The sequence below is a fragment of the Talpa europaea genome (assembly GCF_964194135.1).
Source record: "Talpa europaea genome assembly, chromosome: 10".
NCBI classification, from domain to species: domain Eukaryota; kingdom Metazoa; phylum Chordata; class Mammalia; order Eulipotyphla; family Talpidae; genus Talpa; species Talpa europaea.
In genome coordinates this window covers 80,236,518-80,257,405 of record NC_140077.1, presented here as the reverse complement: position 1 = coordinate 80,257,405, position 20,888 = coordinate 80,236,518, and the positions used below count along the sequence as shown (strand labels likewise).

The 20,888-nt window shown below is 32.9% G+C and overlaps 1 protein-coding gene across 3 annotated transcripts in view; it reads right to left on the bottom strand.

The window, feature by feature from the left end:
• The window catches only part of KCNT2 (potassium sodium-activated channel subfamily T member 2), a gene marked incomplete at both ends in the record, with an annotated part of 316,392 nt that overhangs the window by 185,327 nt on the left and 110,177 nt on the right, over nt 1-20,888 (bottom strand). For all 3 annotated transcript variants that reach the window (XM_084246074.1, XM_084246075.1, XM_084246076.1), the window contains 3 exons: nt 5,239-5,333; nt 8,338-8,421; nt 9,485-9,559. In XM_084246074.1, the coding sequence (XP_084102200.1) occupies nt 5,239-5,333; nt 8,338-8,421; nt 9,485-9,559 (254 nt within the window). The remainder of the gene's footprint in view (nt 1-5,238; nt 5,334-8,337; nt 8,422-9,484; nt 9,560-20,888) is intronic.

Genomic DNA, 20,888 nt, shown 5'->3' with positions numbered 1-20,888 from the left:
GTCAGAGTAATTTGTTCAAGGAGATTATTATGTGCCCCATGAAGTATATTTATTTTTTATTTTTATTTATTTATTTTTTAAAGATTTATTTATTTATTTATTTTTACATACGAGCACTGGGTGCAGTCAGAAGCGCGGGAGGGTGAGAGAATTCACCAGAGCCAGAGCAGGGAGCAGAGCTGGGAGCAGAGCAGGCAGAAGGACTGAAATACACTGCTGAGGGGAGCAGCGGGCGGCAGGAGAGGTCTGCGCGCCATGTGGGACCCTCCTCTGTTGGCCGGGGAGCAGCCGGGGATCGAACTGGCGCTACAGAGGCTGCGGGCAGCTTTGCAACCCAGCGCTCAACCGCTGCGCCACTGGGGTGGCCCCATGGCCCCATGAAGTACATTTATTGATGAGATTTTCAGTTCACTTTTCCAGCCATCTTCATGAATATAAAACTAATGTCACAGAACCTTTTCCTCAGAACTTTTCTTGTAAAGAATATTAGAAGTCATTGGTTCTTGGCTATGTGACAACTTCAGCTTTCTTTCATTCCTTCACCCTAGCCTCTAACCGGAAATCTCCCATGGCTAGGTGCCTAGGCTACAGAAAACAGAATGGTGTCTCTCTCCATCTAGGCCTATATAAACATTCAACTGAAACTCTGATAAAATGCAGTGTGAAAATAGGATTTCCCAGGAACAGAGACAATGTGTTGCTCCTGCATACACCACAGGATCTCATGGCCTTATTCTATAATACATCCTTAATAATATATAGGAAGCATACTTTCTAATTTCTTATATGTCTGAAAATAAATCTACATGACCCACATAGCTTAATGATGGCTTAAATTTTACCAAATTCTAATCTATTATAATTCCTTGGAAATGTGTGAACAGTATTCTAGAAACTAATGATTGAAATGAGAATATGCATATCAGAATGATTCTTATTCCTTTTCGGGTAATGTCTTTATTTTTCCCAAAAGTTTTAGAGTGGCCCACCGTGGATCAGTGAACACTAAAGACAGATGTATTTAGCTGCTATTTTTTATAAATTCCTTAACTATTGTACACTTCAGTTTTCTCATCTATAAAACGATGGAAATAATAGAATTTACCTTAAAGGTCGTTGAAGATTAAATTAATTGCTACTTGTAACTGTTCAGGAAAGTAAATAAAGTAACTACATGAAATATCAGTCATTATGCTCAGCATTTCCATATTTGAAAATAATTCCATTGTTGTCAAATTTCAAAAACAGTTGTTTGATAGATTGTTAATTCAAACCCTTGTTTCCTAGACTTTCATGTTAATAAAAACTACACCATTATTTACACTCGTTAAATAACCGTAGTCCCTTTTCCTAACTTAAAGGTACCTTACTTGGCTAAATAACTAAAACCTAACTTCCCACTTAAGCAAAATTTTGTTGGGACAAATAGTTCTTGATTTGTTCTAGTGTAAAACAAATGTGGAGGCTATAAGTCAGTTGTCTGTTCTTCAGACAAATGCAATTTCTTTTATGATAAAAGCAAACCAATGTAACCAAGTAAAATTAGAACTTTAATATCATGGTGGTGATAATGCCATTATCATAATAAATTATAATTTATAATTTATTATAAACAATTTATAATAATTATTTATAATAATAATTTATAATTTATTAAATCATAATGCCATTATGATTTAATACTTTCTGCAAACTTATAATAATTATATTCTCACTGCCCACTTCGCAAGTAGTCATTTACTTTAGGCTTTGAGTCAGGAAATATTATTCAAGCACTTAAATATCAAGCTTTCAAAAAAATGTTAATCAAAATGCGCAAGAAAATGCCAAATGCTTTTGAACTAAGCAGGTTAATGGTCAAGTAAATCACACTTTTTAAAACAATGAATAAATGTATTTATTTTTCTGCTGAAATAAGACTGAGGAGGTGAACTGTATTTTTTACATTGGACTAAAACAAAATATCAATCAATGTAATGTGCCTTTTTATGTTATAACTCTATGAAATAATATGAAAATATGTAAACATAGATATTCAAATTAAAAGTGAATATTTGGAACAAAGTAGGTGCAAAACGAGTTTACTAGCATAAAATTAGAAACACCAAGTGCAATATAAATTGCAGCACTTATTGGTTAGAATATGTTAATAATTAAGCTAAAGTCATGCACTTAATTCCCGGATGTACCAGTTTACTCTGCTTTGTTACAGAGACACAGAATGAATCACAATTCCCAGCTGTCTTGGAAGTGTGCATTATTGATCAAGATGGGTACATAGTGAATGTGTGGAAAGATTAGTCCAATTCCATTACAAAGACAGGAAAATAATTCTAAGCACATTCTATACAGAGTGGGTCAGCAGCTTAATTTTTATTTCAGTTTGCCTTGAGCACGTGTTTCTTTTAGACAGATGCTTAATGACAGTTTTTATAATGTTAATAATATTGAAGAGAAGATACATTTTAAAACAATATTGCAGTTTTCCTGAACAGGTAATTTTAAAATTTAAAGATTCAAGAACAAAACAGAGAATAAATCATATATTAGTTTTTGAATCCCTTTAGCCTTACATTATAATGTATATATTAAGTTTGGAAAAACAACGATAGTTTTGCTCTATAATATAATATAAAAGCAATTAATTGTGACTAATCTCACCACAATGTAAAAAAATATTTCTATTTGTGTATTTATGTTCACATATGCACATATCATATATACATTGATCTATATTATGCACATAACCATACACATAACCATAAATATAGCTGGTGCCCTAAATATGACATTAATATACATGTTAGTATAGGTATATATGCAAATATTTACATACACATGTCTGACAAATTCTTTCAAATACAAATTCTTCTTTCTTTCATGTATCTTTCTGATTTATTCACAGAATATGTCAAAAATTCCTAACAAATATAAACAGTCTAAAAAGCAGTTTTTACTTCTATTTGTGTGGCCTGTTGCCTAGAATCACCCTACTTCCCATGAACCTGGTTTCTACTTACCATCTTATTCTAAGGTCAATTAAAGAATACATAACATTTTTCTAAAATGGATGCCATGCCATTCTATCATGTATCTTTTTTACTCTTAATTATTTTTATTATTCATGTAGAACATGTTTCACTATATAAATATGAAATACTAACAATAATGGCTTTCCTCTAGAGTAACCAAAAGTTCTTAATTTTAAGATGATGGCATTATTTGTATAATTTAGTAGTTAATAAATTTGAACTCATTCTAAGTTCACATAAAGAAACCCCCCCAACCAAAGTGAAGTGGGAACAATGGGCATGTTATGATGATGTGTTTATAAAATTAAAAATACTAAATGTACCAAGAGAAAGAGAGAGTTTCTATCATTATCATCAGCTTAATGAGTCTAACCAGAGGAAAAAAATATTAGACAAATGTAGAAAATATAGAAAACCTGAATGTACATAGTGTAATCACACATTTTATGCCTTTTTCTGGAAACTTTATAAATGTAATTGATTTAGTGCTCATTTAAAAAATCTTATGGGTTAATTAATTTTAAAGCATGTATGGTGCTTTTTAAAAAATACAATCTGTATAATGTACTATAACTGATATACATTGTTTATATTTTTTCTGTAGATTGCTATACTTTTAAAGGTTAATCAAAATACAACTTATTCTACCTTACTACTATGTTCATAATGTATGAAGACATTTTTCCTGTAATGGTAGAGAAGAATACACAAAGAAACCAAACATCAATTTCCCTATCTAGATATTATAATTTTAAAACATGCCAATATAAATATATTAATATATATGTGATAAAGACAATAATGTTTTATGTAGCTAAACATAACTCTATATAATAATTGTACATTAAGCGACTGTAACACTATATACTATTCATTTATCTCCAATTGAAACACACACAATAAAAACTAAATTATTACAAATAAAGCATCAAAACAAATGATTTACATGGTAAATAAATCACATGACAGAAGTTTCTTATATATCATGAAAACACCTTACAGAGCAATGTTACTTCCCTTAGCATAAGAAAGTGGCAGAATGTCTAGTTACTCTCTTCAAAATTAAAAGCTACCCAAGAAATAGACATTGAGGAAGAAAGTAGAGCAAACAGTGAGCTCATCATAGACAATATTTTACTCTAAAAGGAAGTCATAACTGCTAGCAGTTCATATTTACCATTATCTACTTATGAACAATAAAAACAATTTAAAGTAAAAAAATATTAAATAAAAAATGGCATGGTGTCAATTTCAGAATATTTTACACTTAAAGACACTAAGTATCCTAAAATACATCTTTATATATGAAAGTATGTGATAAAACAGTTTAAATCCATTTAACAAAGATATTAACTGCACACTATGATGTGAAGTTAGGTACAGGTGTCTAAATCTATATTTACATACACATATCTACAGCTATATTTCTATCTGGTTCAGTTATACTAGTGTAAAATTATGCTTCCTATTTTAATACTACCTAACTAGTTTTTTCTCTCCCATACTAGGTCAAACCTACAATAGAGCACAATTAAACAGAATGCCTCAGACTCCTGCAAAAGATACATTATTCTGCATCTCCCTGACTTGTGTTTTTTGTTGTAGTTACAGATCTGCATAAATCCATATTGCAGTGTACCAATCACACAAGATTACTTTATAACTGTCAAAGACTTCCAAAAGCAGAACAAACTGTTTTCTATAATAAAGCAAAGCACCAGTTCTTGACTTGCACTGTCAGGAGACCTGCCCTTCCTTTCTGCCTGATTGCACAATAAAACTTCACAGAAATAAAGCGCAGGCAGAGACAGTGATGGGCAATGACAGTTTTCTCACCTTTTCTGCTTTGAAGATTGTGGAAAGATAAGGGCACCTCTGTGTCAGTAATTTGAAGGAAACATTTCTTGTTTGACAACTGTGGCATGCAATACAAATTCTCGTAATTTGGTTGTTTACAGTATTTGGGAAGATGCCAGAGTTGCAGTAAATATCAATACCAAATGATAAATGAGCTTACATTTTTCTACCTGTAGACTGAAGGAAGGATTTTATTTTCTCCCCTGTACCCCTCAGCTGATCCACTGCATTCTGCAGTGAATATTTATTGACTACTTATTTTAGCTAGATCTTTACTAATTAAAATGCATTATAACATTGTTTCTAAAGAAATGAAAAATAATAAAATAGTTGACATATACAGTCTTACCAGGTGAAGATAAGGCATAGTAATGTAGATATTAAAATCAAAACTTGATTAAACATGGCAGACTGGGTACGTTGAATGGCTCTGTGTAGATCATTCTAAAGTGACAGAAAAGAGAGCATATTTTAAAATACAATAGCACTAAATATCAGTAAATTTCATTACAACTATATACTACATATTACATTTCAACTATCCTGTGTATATCTAATACTTACAATTTAAAAGATCATAGCAACATATATTTAATTTTTCCCTAGGTCTAAATAGCATTCACAATAATACTAGGGGAAGACTAAGTTTCAGTTTACTTGCCTGCAAATATCTATGGAGATGTTGCATTGATTTCCTAAAACTTATCCATAATCACAAACTTTCATAGAAAATTCTAATGTTAAAAGATTATTAAATTACATTTCATTTAATTGGGAAGTAATAGCTACATCAAACTACAATCAAATCACAGTCTCTGAATCAGGAAAAATAACATGAGTTATGCCAAGCAATTTATCACAAAAGGAAAAATTATATTATAATAAACCCATTGTAAAAAATTAATTTCATTAATACCAAAATAAATGTGAATTCTGTTATACCTTTCCAATTAAAAGACATTAAAAAATAATAAAACAAAGTGTAGTTTACAATGAAGAAAAATGAACACTCATTTTCTGCTCATATAATTCGCAATAAATTTTTAAAGGCAATTTGGTACTATTAAGCCAAAATTCAGAAGTATCTGCTTTGTATTTCAATCACTGTTTCATTCACTTAGTAAGTAATCAATATTCAATAGCAAATCAATCAATGTAATACAGTACTCAATAACAAAACTTCTAAAAATTAACTGCATAAAAATCATCAAAGATGGGAATGTTTATGTGTGTTCATACTTATATAAAATGTTAATATTTATTATATGAAAAAATAAGTTTGCTCCACTTAAAATAAGCAATACCAAATGGCTATGTAAAGTTATCAATATCTCTGTAGTTTATTTAGATGCACACACTAACAATTACTTAAAGAAAATTTAAAAACATAGGAACTTGTCTAGCATATACTATCATATGACACAAATTAACATTATAAAGTTAAAAAAACATATATTTTCATGCATGATATGTATGCATTTTTTCACTGAAAATATTGGAAGTATATAAATTACTACAAAGTTTAGTCCTTGTAGTAAATCATAGATTTTCATCATTTACCCTATAGTTTTCTGTACATATCAAACTTATACAATAAAACTTGAAGAGTCTTAAAATCAGTGTAGCATGAGTTAAGTAATTCACCAACATTAGATCTCAATGAGTCATTATTATTACTTAATTCTACCACACATGTAACCTTAACTGTTAGAAAAAATAAAAAATAAGTTGATTAGTATTTCACCTGTCACCCCTTACTTTCTCCCAACAGAGGTGTTAACGAGCAAAAAATAAAAAATGCTAAGCAACCAGTGAGTTGAGGTGAAGCATAATATAAAAATACAATGAAAAATGAAGCTTAAACTAATACTGTGGAGCACTACTTTTAGTCTCAATTACTTTATGATTGAGTCATCATTTCTCTTTTGGTTATTTTTTTCTAACAACTAATAATACAAATTAACAAAGGTTTAGTTTTTTCCTGGTATATTTTTTCTATTAGTAATTTCGGCAACCTATCTTTAGCGAAATGTTTGTTTTGGGTGGGGGTGGCAAAGCCAGTGAAGACTCCACCAAAATGTCTGCAAACAACTCAATAGGCCACACTCTCCCATATTTTAATCCTGTACTTTTTAGTAGTAGTCATCCAGTTGTGAATACTCAATGTTTTCTAAATATTCTTTTAGGCCAAAACTTTTGTCATAATTTCCAATTAAAGATCATTGGAAAGAAAACAAGTTTGTCACCAGGAAATATAATTTTGATATTTTGAAATTAATAATACTGAATCCTTACTATATTTATGCCAGATATATTTATATGTGTACATATATATACACACATACATACACATATATATGCACTTATATACATATATATGCACTTATATGTGTATATATATTATTATGTCTATATACACTTTCATTTAATTCTCACAGCAAGTCTATAATGTTCATATTTTTATTTTCTTTAAATATAATGAAATTAGTAGAGAAATATAAACAGTTGCCTCTCATATCAGAGTAGTGCTTAGTATATAGCAGATTTGTATTAACATTTTTAGAATGAATGACTACATAGCAAATGTCTTTCTGCTCACTTGTAATTATTGAAGCGTATACTAAGCATGTTTGGGTAACAGTTAAAAATCAATCCTTCCATAGAGGATAAGCCTTGGGCAAAATGCAGAAGTGGTGAATCTTTGAATTCTGCATATTTTATTCTATCACCCACTTTCCTGTTTTGCCCCTAATATCCTGCTCACAACCCAACCCAACCAAATCTAAAGAGATGACTAAATGAGAGCCTTTCTAGCTCCCACGCAGAGCTTTACCCCACAGACCTTTATGGCAAATGAAGTCATGTACAGTTAAGAATAGTGTGACCTCTCCTTAAAGGGAAGGGTCTAAGTAAACATCAACAGACTGCTCTGGAACGGAAGGCTAGTTGTCTTCACAAGATTGACTAACTCTAGTTGAATTTATCCAAACAGCAGTTAGCATTGGTTTGGTGAGAGAAAATCAAAACCATTTTTGTTTACCAGTTGATGGGATCTTACAAAAGTAGTGACTTGAAATTTTTAGTATTTTTATATGTGTCATTTTGATTAGGATAAAAATAAAATCTTCACTTAAGTTCTATTAGTGGAGTGAGCTACACTACATAGCACTTTAATTATTTGACAGTACTTTACCAAATGTCTTTCATTTTTACAAAAATCTAAATGAAAATACTAGGGTACCAAATTGATTTTAAAAAAGTTTACAAAATTTAGAAATTTAAGTATAAGTCAGTTTGAAATGCATATGTTTATATTTTAAGGTAGAAAGGTGAATGAGAAAATACAAGAGTAAGACATCAAATAATCTTCTGTTTAATTTGAACATTGAAAATAAGTAAGAAATAATAGTGTCAAAATATTTTGTTTTTGTTTTACTTTTATACTTACAATCATATTTTCCAAAACATGTTTGGCAAGCCAACAATTTAGAAAGACTGGGACAAATAGATTCCTTAAGGGAGGCCAGAATATCTGAAAAACAAATCAAAACTGGACTTCTTTCTCAGAGTAAGAAATAAATATGCAAGATGCAGATATAATCCTTTCATTCACTATCTTAAGCTTAGGAAAAAATTCTAAGAGAAATTATTAGAGGAATAAAAACATAAGTGCTCTCTGGATGTCAGATATAACTATGCTAATACTATCATTAAATCTTCTAGTGTGACAATTTATAATAGACATCGGCTCTCTCTTCTCAGCAACTTGAGGTGAAAAGTAGAACAAGGAGAAAATACTGCCTTTTTTATAACGTTACTGCTTATTCTTTTGGAAACAAGTATTTTAAATGAGATTGGGAAACCATGGTCAATTGAAATTATATTTAGTTACTCATTTAATCAAGTTCCAGTTGCTTATGCAACTTACAATAATTATCAGAAGTGAGCAATCATTTCTAATAATCTCCACTTATTGTCATAATTTTCCAAATAAAATTCACACATACTATTAGAAAACATAATACCAACAAATATTACATAACTCTTACCAAATAGAGATTAAATCCTAATTTTGCAATGAGAACAAGCTGGTTACATATTTATGGGACTTCAGTTAAACAAGATACTCATGAATTGGTACTGCATAGTACTTTGTTGAAGAAGTAAATTGTCAGAGGGCTATATTCCCATTAAAAAGAAAACTGGAATTAGTAAATTCATGATTAAACTATAGATAAATTCTCAATATTTGAAAGTACTTGTTTTCTATTTTATATATATTTTATAATATATACAAGAAATGGAAAGATTAATTTCTAATCTGTTAAACAATATTGACACTTGTTTAAATGGTACCATTGGAGCATGTATTTCTAAAAAGCATTTTATTTTGCTATTGTACTATTATTCTCATTAGTTTTCATTTAATTCCACAATACAGTTATTCACCTGTATACTACATATATTTTAATAACATGATGCTTATGAAAGTCTAAATTCATGTATTTAAGCTAATACATTATTCTTCAGTATTTAGAATCAAAGTTTTAAGTGTAATGACAAAAAATTAAAATTAAGATTCCTTTAGAACTTACTGAGATAATGAAGGGAACTGCATTAATTATTTCCAAGATGAAGGGTATTCGTAAAATCTGTTCCCAGATGTTTCCCTTCCAAGAAAGAATGAATAAAATGAACATCAATTATACTGAATCCCATTTAAGGGGAAAAACAGACAGGACTCAGAATTTCATTAGCAGTAAGTATATGTTAACAGAATAATGACTCATTATATACACACACATAGCAAGGATTTCTGAGTTAAATTGTGCTTTCTTCATTTTTTAATAAGTTCAAGAAGTAAAAGAAGGGTTTATCATAACACTTCAATATTGCGCATATTTTGATCATACAATATTTCATGGAAGAAATGTTACTAGTAAAATTTAAACACATTTACAAAACCTATAGCATCAAAGAAAATGTGATTCAATTTTAATTTTTACTATAATAGCTATGTTCAAATAAAGTCTATTAAATATTAATTTGTTAACAATGTTCATATTAACATTGCTTTTACATTAATAAGACTTAAACAAAAGGCTTTTCCATTATCCACATTCTAATCTCCCAACCCACATAATACAACAATATTAATCACAACTACCTACTAAATCAGTGAAAAAAAAATAAAATTCAGTATTATTGAGAAAGTAGTGACAATTTCAAGGTGACAACAGAAGACTAAATCAAGTCCAGGCCCACCTAATTGTGTAGCCCTATGCTACTGTGCAGACCACACACTCATACATTGCCTGATGTTAATAGATGATTAAAACTTTTTTGAATGGTGCCTAATGAAAAACAACTATGAACTTCCTAAAGAAGTTTAGTCTTCTATAAAGAGATCTGTGTATTAGAAAGATAATTTGAAATCTGGTTTCCTGCTATTTCCAATTATTTTATAATACTAAGTGCAAAATTGACAATATTTTCTCATTTTCCTTGAGGTCCCAAAGGTGTAAAACATTACAGTGATATTAAATACCTCTATATCACAAAGCAAGATTCTAGATCAGCTTTATCTATGTACTAACATATTAAGTAACAGGAATGTCATCATTAATCCACTGCCAACTCCAGGCTATAAGAAAAATGGTGGTGGTTAGGGAAGGTCAGTCAACTAGAAGAGAATCAATGAGAATTCCTCTGTATATAGATGCTGAGTTCTTTCTTCTTTCATGCCCTCAGGTAAACAAGAAGGGTCAATGAAGCACTACAGAGCTTGGCTCAGATGTAAAGACTATTTGTCCAGCATCTAAAGCATCTCAAAATGAGGAGAAAACAGGGCAGAGAGAAAGAAGGCTTAAATGACTGCAAATCACAACTCTGCTAATTTTAAGACAAAGGTGCCTGTTTTCTGGGAGCCAGATATAGACACTAAAAAATGAAACATTTGGTCATTTACAAAAAGTTTATGCTTAAGTGTGCCTGAAGGAGAAATGGAAACTTAACAGATGGTGCACCTCAAAATGCCAGGGTCTTGGTCGGAGCCCTAGGGTCAGCTGGAGGCATTGACACATCCAGGCACTTCATTCAAAGGCTTGGAAGGACAAAAATGCCCTACATGTATCTCTCCATGCAGACTAATCCAACACAAGGCCCAATATTTTGTCAGTCAGACAAATTTTCCTAAATGCTGATTTCACTTCACTCTCCGCTCCTCCTCAGCCTCAAAAGGACCAAAAGCAGCTGGCACAACACAGGAGTAAAGGGTAAGACTAGGAGACAGCCTCTATGATCATTTCCTGCCCCTTTTTCCTAGTCCTTAGCTAGGGAAAAGCTGAAGCTTTAAATTGGGTAAAAATTAATTTTTTTCCATATATTGATAATTTAAATGCTAAATTGAAATTTGCCCTTCGATTGATAAGACCTGAGACCTGAGACCTCCACTGAGATTTCACCTTAGTTAGCATGGCTCAGAAGGAGGATTCACGGATATGAAGTATAGAAAGATCTTTCCTACTTGCAATGAGCTAGGCCTATTCAATAAATTAATTTTATTTTTATTTTTAAAAAAGATTCATTTTATTTATTGATGTATACAAGAACTGGGCCAGAGATGTGGGGGGTGAGAGGTTTCATTGGAGACAGAGTGGGGAACAGAACAGGAGGATCTACTGAAATACACTGCTGAGGGGAGCAGCAGGCAAGACAGAAGAGGTCTGTTGCACCATGTGAGATAAGATAGCCCCCTGGCTGGGGATCAAACTCATGCTGCAGTGGTTGGCAACAGCTTGATAAAGCTGAGGCTTTAAGCCCTGCACCACCAGGGAGGCCCTCAATACATTAATTTTAACTTGTTATTTTATTGCCAATTTATATTATTGTGCAGGCTGCTATTATCATTTCTTTCGTCAAATTTTCACATGACTCAGTACAGAATGTTTAACATTTGATTTACTCTTTCCCTGCTGGATTTTTACTTATATTTGCATATCTCTTCTTGAAATGGGTTATTTGTGAGAAAAGAGACTGAAATGATCAGCAAGAAAAGGAAGGATATGGCAAGGATGAAATGGCAGGATGGTGAAATGGTAAGGTACTTTTTTTTTTTTAATACACAGCAGGATTTAATCTTAATTTTATTAGCTGTGAAATGCCATTTGGACAAATTTAATTTATAGTACACAAAAAACTTGTATAATGCTAAAATGACTTCATTTTCATTTTTAACCAATGAATTGGATTTTTAAGATTTTTTTCTCAAACCATTGAAGGTTACCATATATTATTATCCAACATGGTTAAGTTCATTTCTGATTTATCTTCCATATTAAAATCGAAGGACTTTTTTAAAATGACAAATTCCTATTGCCAACAAAATCTAAACTCTTCATGGTATTATGAAGTCAGAATTTGCACTCTTGACTAATGGTCTAATTTCTATCTATCCATTGTATTGCTCTCTTCATATTAAATTCAGCTGTGGATTCATCCATACTGCGTTTCATACAGTTCTCTGAATAACTATGCTAGTTTAGACTTTTACAACTTTTTCCGCACTTCTTTCTCTGCTCAGAATGCCCCATTCCCCATGCCTCCATCATTAATCTTCTTGACAAGTCTTATAACATTTTATGGAACTTATTTCTTTATATACCTGTTAGAGCTCAAAAATATTTTAATAAATAAATGAAACCCCCAGCTATTTTGTCCATACTCATTTAATTCTTGGTATAATCACTATATTTTTTGAACTTAAGTATTTATATTTCCTTTTAATAAGTCCAAATGAAAACATTTGGAAGAATTTTATTGTTTATATAATTATAGATGGTATTAAAACTGTAACTACAGTAAAGCTGAAAAGAAATTTTCCAGAAGAACTCATTCTAAGATATCTGGCTATATGCCCATCTTAGGTAAGTTTGTCTGTTTCTAATTCAGCTTATTATCAATAATAAACTAATGATTCCCAATATTGTATCAATAGCTCAGATCAATATTTTATCTCAGGTTCAATTCAGATCTACGTTGCGTAACATGTTGCTACATATGAATCTCTCACACACACCTCAAATATAATATGTCTAAAAGGAAATTTTAGGATTTTTGTCCTGACTGGCTCCCTTCTAACACAAACCAAATATCCTGGAGAAACTCTTTACATAAGTCTTAGACATGCTATCTCCTGATTAATAGATCTTTATTGAGTTTTCATTCTAACTCAATTCCCACTCTTTGCCTTAATCAAAACTCCTACTTGGTCTCCTTTGTTTCTTGTGCCATTCCAACTTAGCCTTTACAGTATTGCCAAGCTATATTTCTTAAGACACATCTAATGTGCCAATTTCCTGAACCTTCAGCCCACCCAATACCCATTCACTTTTTTTTTTTTAAGATTTATTCATTTATTTATACAAGCACTGGATACAGTCAGAAGTGTGGGAGGGTGAGAGAATTCACCAGAGCCAGAGTGGGGAGCAGAACAGGAAGACCAACGAAATACACTGCTGAGGGGAGCAGCGGGCAGGAGAGGTCTGTGCACCATGTGGGATCCTTGCCGTCGGCCGGGGATCGAACCGGTGCTGCAGAGGCTGCGGGCAGCTTCGCAGCCCAGTGCTCAACCACTGCGCCGCCAGGGGAGGTCCCCCATTCACTTTCTAACTCTTGTATTTGTTAGACAGTTTTAAAAGATAAAAATCCTAATGCAACCCTGCAGGACACTACTTCATTTGGCTCATGTTGACCTCTCCACCATCAACTGACAGGTCTTTCCTTCCATAGAACATTAGCTTTGTGTGTGCTTTTTTCCAAAGAAGGCATGGAAAATCTCCTTCCTTTCTGATTTCACTTTGTCTAGTTTTCATATTCATTTTTCTGCTCTCATCTCAAAATCTTTTGAGTTTTTGAGATGAGACCCCTATCACACACGCTACACAAGAGGAGACTCCCACATTAGACTTTTCCATTTTCCATTAAAATCCTTCTCAACCCAAATGCCCAAAAATAGACGACTGGATCAAGAAGATGTGGTACATATACACAATGGAATATTACTCAGCAATCAAAAAAGATAAACTCATGCAAATTGCAGTAACATGGATGGAGCTGGAAGGGATCATGCTCAGCAAAATAAGCCAGAAAGCAAAAGAGAAATATGGGATGGTCTCACTCATAGCAGGAATCTAGAAAACCTAAATAAGGGACCAGGAACAAGAATAACTATAAGAAAGAAAAAAATCAAAATCAACAAGCAACCATAAACCAGAGACACACTACGGGGGGGGGGGGGGCGGGGAAAGGAGGAATTGGGGCGAAAATAAGGGGGGTACAATTGTATGGGGAATATAAAAATAATAAATAAATAAAAGGAAAAAAGAAAATCCTTCACATTACTTTTTAAAGTTTGTATCTACATATTGAATATATTATAACTTTTGATTTTAAGAGCCATGAAGCCTATATCAATAACAGTTTAGTTCAGAGTTCTACATTATGCCAAACATACTACTGTTTATTCATAGAAAATATGCATGTGTGTTGTGGCAAATGAATGAACTTCCCACAGAAGATACATTTTTGTTATCAAAATTACATAATGGGGCAATGTGTTCATTTTCTAAATATAAATGATCATCTTTTCAGTTATATTTCATAAGTTTTCATTCTATGATCTTATATTATCTGATGAATTTAAAGATGCATTCATAAATTCTCTCTAGTAAAACTAGTTAATGAAAAGTGAACATGGAATGGAATATCAACTGGCTGTTGAGTTTCATAGTGAAACCTGAAGATTATTAGTGAATCTTCATAGCCCTATGTCATATAAATCCACATGGTTAAAGTAAGAGTGAATAAAAAGAAAGCAAGCACCAATAGAATGCCACTATGTAGAAAAGTATGAAATAAAATTCAAAAACAAGTATACCATTCAAAATTAATTAAACACTTGTTTCATTTAATATTATTTGACAAAGAAGATAAAAAACATTAGTGTTGTTCAATAAGGTAACATTCTAAGGAAGTCTCTTCTGAAATGCTGTTGGAAAACTAAAGAGCCACATGCAAAAGAATATAACTAGACCACTATTCTTACAATATGCAAAAGTTAACTCAAAATGGATTAAAGACCTGAATATAAAATCTGAAATCATAAAATACATAGAAGAAAATATAGGCAAAACAATTCATGATATTGCCTTCAGTAATATCTTTGTCAATTCATCTCCGACAGCAAAAGAAATAAGAGCAAAAATAAGCAAATGGAACTGCATAAAACTAAAAGCTTCTGCACAGTGGCAGAAACTATCATTAAAACAAAAAGACATCCTTCTGAATGGGAGAAAATATTTTCAAACCATACATCTGACAGAGGGGTGATATCCAAGATTTATAAAGAACTCATACAATTCAACAAAATGGGAAAAAAATTAAAATTGGGTCAACAAGCTGAATAGACATGTCTCCAAAGAAGACATACATATGGCCAACAGGTATGTGAAAAAAATGCTCATTATCACTTATACGCAAAGAAATGCAAATCAAAACCATAATGAAATACCATCTTGCAATCTGTGAGAAAAGACCTGTCAAAAAGACCAGAAACAAAAAGTGTTGGCAAGGATGTGGAGAAAAAGGAACATTTAAACAAAGCTGGTGGCAATGTAAACTGGTCCAGCCCTATGGAAAATAGCATGGAGGTTTCTCAAACTATTAAAAATAGTTCTGTGATCCAACAATCCTACTCCTAGGTATCTACCCAATGAATGCAAAAACACAGAAAGGGATAGCTGCACTCCTATGTTAACTGCAGCACTATTTACAATCAAAGTTATGCAAGCAACCTAAGTGCCCAAGGACATATTAGTGGATTAAGAAGATGTAGCAGGGCCTACCCTGGTGGCGCAGTGGTTGAGCAGCGGGGCTGCGAAGCTGCCTGCAGCCTCTACAGCACAGGTTCGATCCCCGGCCAGCGGCGAGGGTCCCACATGGCGCGACAGACCTCTCCTGCTGCACCCGCTGCTCCCCTCAGCAGTGTGTTTCGTCAGTCTGCCTGTTCTGTTCCCTGCTCTGGCTCTGGTGAATTCTCTCACCCTCCTGTGCTTCTGACTGTACCCAGTTCTTGTATAAATAAATAAATAAATCTTTAAAAAAAAAAGATGTAGTATATACATACAATGGAAGACTACTCAGCTATTAAAACATGATGACTGCTTTCCATTTGGGAAAAATGGAGGGGATTATACCAATGAAGTAAGTCAATAAAGAAACTAAACAAAAGGACAAACCAAACCAAACCAGTAAGAAACCCTGGAAATCTGTCTGCTGAATTGAAGTTAATTGAGGGGAAAGTGGGTGGGGAGAGCAAAGTGCAGAGGGTGCCCAATGGACTCTAGTGTATGACTATGGGTGTCTAGGTGGTATGATACATACATTTGAAGGGGTGTGAACCGATAGACCTGAATCATATACAGTGCCAATGTTGCTTCAATTAAGGTAAAAAAGGGTAATTTTCAAAAGGAAAATAGTATTTGGTATGGACACAAATTTTCTGAATCAACAAAAATGTGTAAATATATGATATTCTAAAATGCATCTTTTTTTTATTTTTACGATAAAGGAAAAGGCTCTTATAAATGATAAGACATACTAAGATACTTTCTTCTTAAGAATACCTATGTTTAAAATGTTTAATGAAAAGGCTGATAATGTATCTTCTTTCAATAAAATTAAAATAGTGTAATGGTCAACCAATGTTATCTCAATTAAATAATAAATTAATAAAAATAAAATAATGTAATAATCCTATGGCAGTCTTACTTTGTATTTCTAAATTTTTCTTAAGATTATTTGTACAAGATCTGGAGTACAGGCCAGAGACACAGGAGGGTGAGAGGACCCACCAGAGACAGAGTGGGGAGCAGAACATGTAGACGGACCAAAAAACACTGCTGAGGGGAACAGCGTGTGAGACAGGAGAGGTCTGCCACGCCTTCTGGGTATCTCCCTGGCCGGCTGGGAATCGAACCTACACTGAAGAGGCTGTGCACAGCTTCACAGCGCTGCGCTCAACCAGCTGTGCCACCTGGGAGGCCCATTACTTTGTATTTCTAAATGTTACTCAGGAATATTCAGATTTATCATTTCTAGGGTAGGGTAAGGAAAATCACTATTATCCAGGAGTATTAAGGAGCCCTAGTTCATTTTTTTTTTTATTTCCAGGAATAAGCTCTTATGGTGTTAAAATTTCAAAAACTGTTGCCTTTTATTGTGATTATAAAGAATTGAAAGAATTTTAGATTCAAAAGGCCTCTGAGGTAAGTTTTTTGTTTGCAGAGGTTTGGAAATTATGCTGGCATTTATTTTGTTTCCCTTTTATTTAATGAATATGTGTGTATAAATAGAGTTCTATTTTGAAAGCAGTTTATAAAGACTTTGTGGTGGAATTTGTGATGACAGAAGAAAAAGAACTTTAGTGTTGGGCAATTAGTGTGGTGGTTTTTCCAAGTAGCTATAAACATGAATGAAAAGATGAGTTAAGTATAGACCTGCACATCTGTATGAGGGAAAATAAAATAAGTTGATATCAGTAATTTTTAAATAATTATCTGTTAACCTCAACACTTAAACAGTTTGTGCTCATTTTTCTTTTTTTTTTTTTCAGAAACTGAAGTCTCCATGATTGACTATTTTGTTACGGATTAAGTCATGTTTATTTTAGTATGCCTAATTTCAAAAATTACAAAGTACTGACAGAATACTCTATTAATTTTAAGTATTTCTTATATACATTTATAGTGTATATATAAAAATTGTCTATATATAATCTATATATAGCCATATATAAACAAATAAGATAAATATATGTTGGTTTGGTATTAACAATGCTATTTCAGAACTAGTAGTATCATAAACCATTATTGAGAATGGACACAGTTGTTAACGCAATATCAATTTCTGCATTCCTCTGTAACATTTTTTTTAAAGATTTATTTATTTTTACAAGAACCGGGGTACAGGCCAGATGCCCGGAAGGGTGAGAGGATTCACCAGAGACAGAGCAGGGAATAGAACAGGCAGACTGATGAAATACACTGCTGAGGGGAGCAGAGGGTGAGACAGGAGAGGTCTGCTGTACCATGTGGGCTTCTCCCGGGCAGCCGGGATCGAACCCGCAGCGCAGAGGCTGCAGACAGCTTCACAGTGCAGTGCTCAACCACCTGAGCAACCAGGGAGGCCCTGTAACACTTTTTTTAAATTGAATTTTAGGGGAAGAACTTATTTAAAGGTTCTGCTACCCAAATTTGTCTCATATGCCAGTGTAGTTATCAGTTACTTAATATATTCTTCCAGAAATTTTACCCAACAGTCTATTGTAGCAGTTAGAAGAGTTCAATAGTTTGAATTTGTGACCGAAAATAAAGGTAATTAACAGGAACATCCTTCCATTGTCACAAAACTCCTTTTTATCCTTTGTTTTCTTTGTAGCATACAGAACTTAACTACTATCCATTTCCCCTCCTTCTAAGTCATTGGTGTTTATGAAAGTCAGAATGGAAATAGTATAAACCATCTAACTCTGCCTACTAAGTCATAATTCTTTGTTCTAGTTTTATAAATAGTAGGAAGTAATTAATTAGAAAAGTCTGCATCAAATGACTGCAGTGGAAAATCTTGAATCTGTATTTTTTTAAATTTTATTTTATATATTTTACATCATTTTTCATTTTTGTACAATGTATGCAATTTCATCTCAGTTATAGTTCCTGTGAAATTCCTACCACCCATTCACCCATGAGCCATTACCATAGTTGCTTGCGCTCTTCCCACCCCTGTTATAATCCTACTCCCTTCTGCCCTCCTGAAGTATGTTGCTGGTTTATAGTTGCCTGTTGGTTTTGATTTTCACTTTATGATAGTTACTTTTTTTTGTCCTGATCCCTTATTTGGATCCTCTGCCTTCCTCCTATAAGTGAGACCATCCTATATTTTTCTTTTTCTTCCTGGCTTTTTTCACTGAGTATGATTCCCTCCAGCTCCATCCATGTTGCTGCAAAGGACATGAGTTTCTCTCTTTTGATTGCTGATTAATATTCCATTGTATATATGTAGCACATCATCTTGATCCAATCATTTATTTTTGGGCATTTGGGTTGTTTCCATAGCTTACATATTGTATAATAGTGCCGCAATAAACATAGGGGTGCAGGTATCCTTTTGAATTAATGTTTCTGTGTCCTTTGGGTAGACACCAAAGATACTAGGAGTGGAATTGCTGGATCATATGGAAGCTCCATTTTTAGCAGATTGAGGAATCTCCACACAGCATTCCATAGTGGTTGGACCAGTTTGCACTCTCATCAGCAGTGTAGGAGAGTTTGTTTTTCTCCGCATCCTTGCCAACATTTGTTGTTGTTGTTGTTAGTTTTTTTTTTTAATATGTGCCATTCTCACTGGTGTAAGATGGTATCTCATTGTGGTTTTGATTTTTATTTCCCTGATCAGTTTGTAGTTTTTAAGTGACTTTTAAATTAGGACTAGTTCCATTAGCAAAGCACCAAGGTTAATTTCATGAGACTTTTTAGCTAAAATGTGAAGCAATTACAATCACAGATGCAGATCCATATTTTGACTGGTTTATATATTTTTATACACTTATACTAGAAGGATTTAATTAATTTACCAAAAACATCAAGCTAATTTTTCAGAATGTCACTTTTTGTGTATCAGGCAATATCTATCACATATGTCAATGCTAAGGATCATAGAAGATAAAATCTGGGATAAGAATTAATTTTTATTGTGTCTATGTAAGTATCCAAAAATCCAGATTTATATTTATAGAGTACCTATTTTAACAAGGAGGCATACTAACAATTGAAAGATCCTTAATCATTCAATATCTTAGTCTATACTACTTATCACTGAGCTATTAACCTCTTTCATTTCTTCTATAGCTTCAAAATATTCTTTCAGGTGCCATTTTCCATCTTCTGTGCTCTTAAAAAAGTAATGGACTATTTCCAAAGCTAATCAGGCTCCTATTTTATCCTTTCCTTACTTTTTATAAATCTTGTTTCATCCACCATTTTAATCCTCTCTACCTACATTTAAATGATGCTGATTTTTCTATCATCAAAAAATCACTGTTGGGCCACCCTGGTGCAAGGGGTTAAGAAACAACCTATGAAGCTATCCGTAGCCACTGCAGCACGAGTTCAATCCCTGGCCAGGAAGCAACCCACATGGCGCAGCAGACCTCTCCTGTCTCGCCTGTGCTCCCTTCAGCAGTGTATTTCAGTAGATCTGCCTGTTCTGCTCCCCACTCTGTCTCTGGTGAATCCTCTCACCCACTACACCACTGGCCTGTACCCCAGTTCTTGTATCATAAATAAATAAATCTTTAAAAAAAATCTTCACTGTCTCATTCTACTTCTTATTCTAATGAACTCCTTCCCCAGTTATTACCCTCAGCTGTACTTTATTGAAACTAGTCTCCTATAAGTAACTAGCAAATGAACTCCTAAATTGTAAACTCAATAGTTTTTCTCAAGTTCCTTACTAAACCTGAATAGTTCACATACTTTCATACAACATATTTTTCTTTCTTTAACATTTTTAACATCCTATTTTTTTTTCACGATTAAACCAACCCATTTATATCTTTTGGAAAACCCTTATTCATAGTTTTATGGTTATAGCCCATTGTTCAGATTTAGGAAAAGCTTAAAATGATACTTGATTTTTTCTTTTCCTCACTTGTCTCAGCCAGTCAGTTGATGGTTTCTACCTTCATAGTTTATCTGGAATCAAGCCTATCTATTCCTTTCAGCCAGACAAAACCTCACTCTCAGCTTTCCTTTTGTATTTCATTCACATCTTAACTGAGAAAGTGTCTTTCAGTATGATATCTCTTTGGCCCTTGCTGCACATTCTTACTCACTACTTGTAAAACATATTAACAATTATAGAATTCTTATGATCAACATC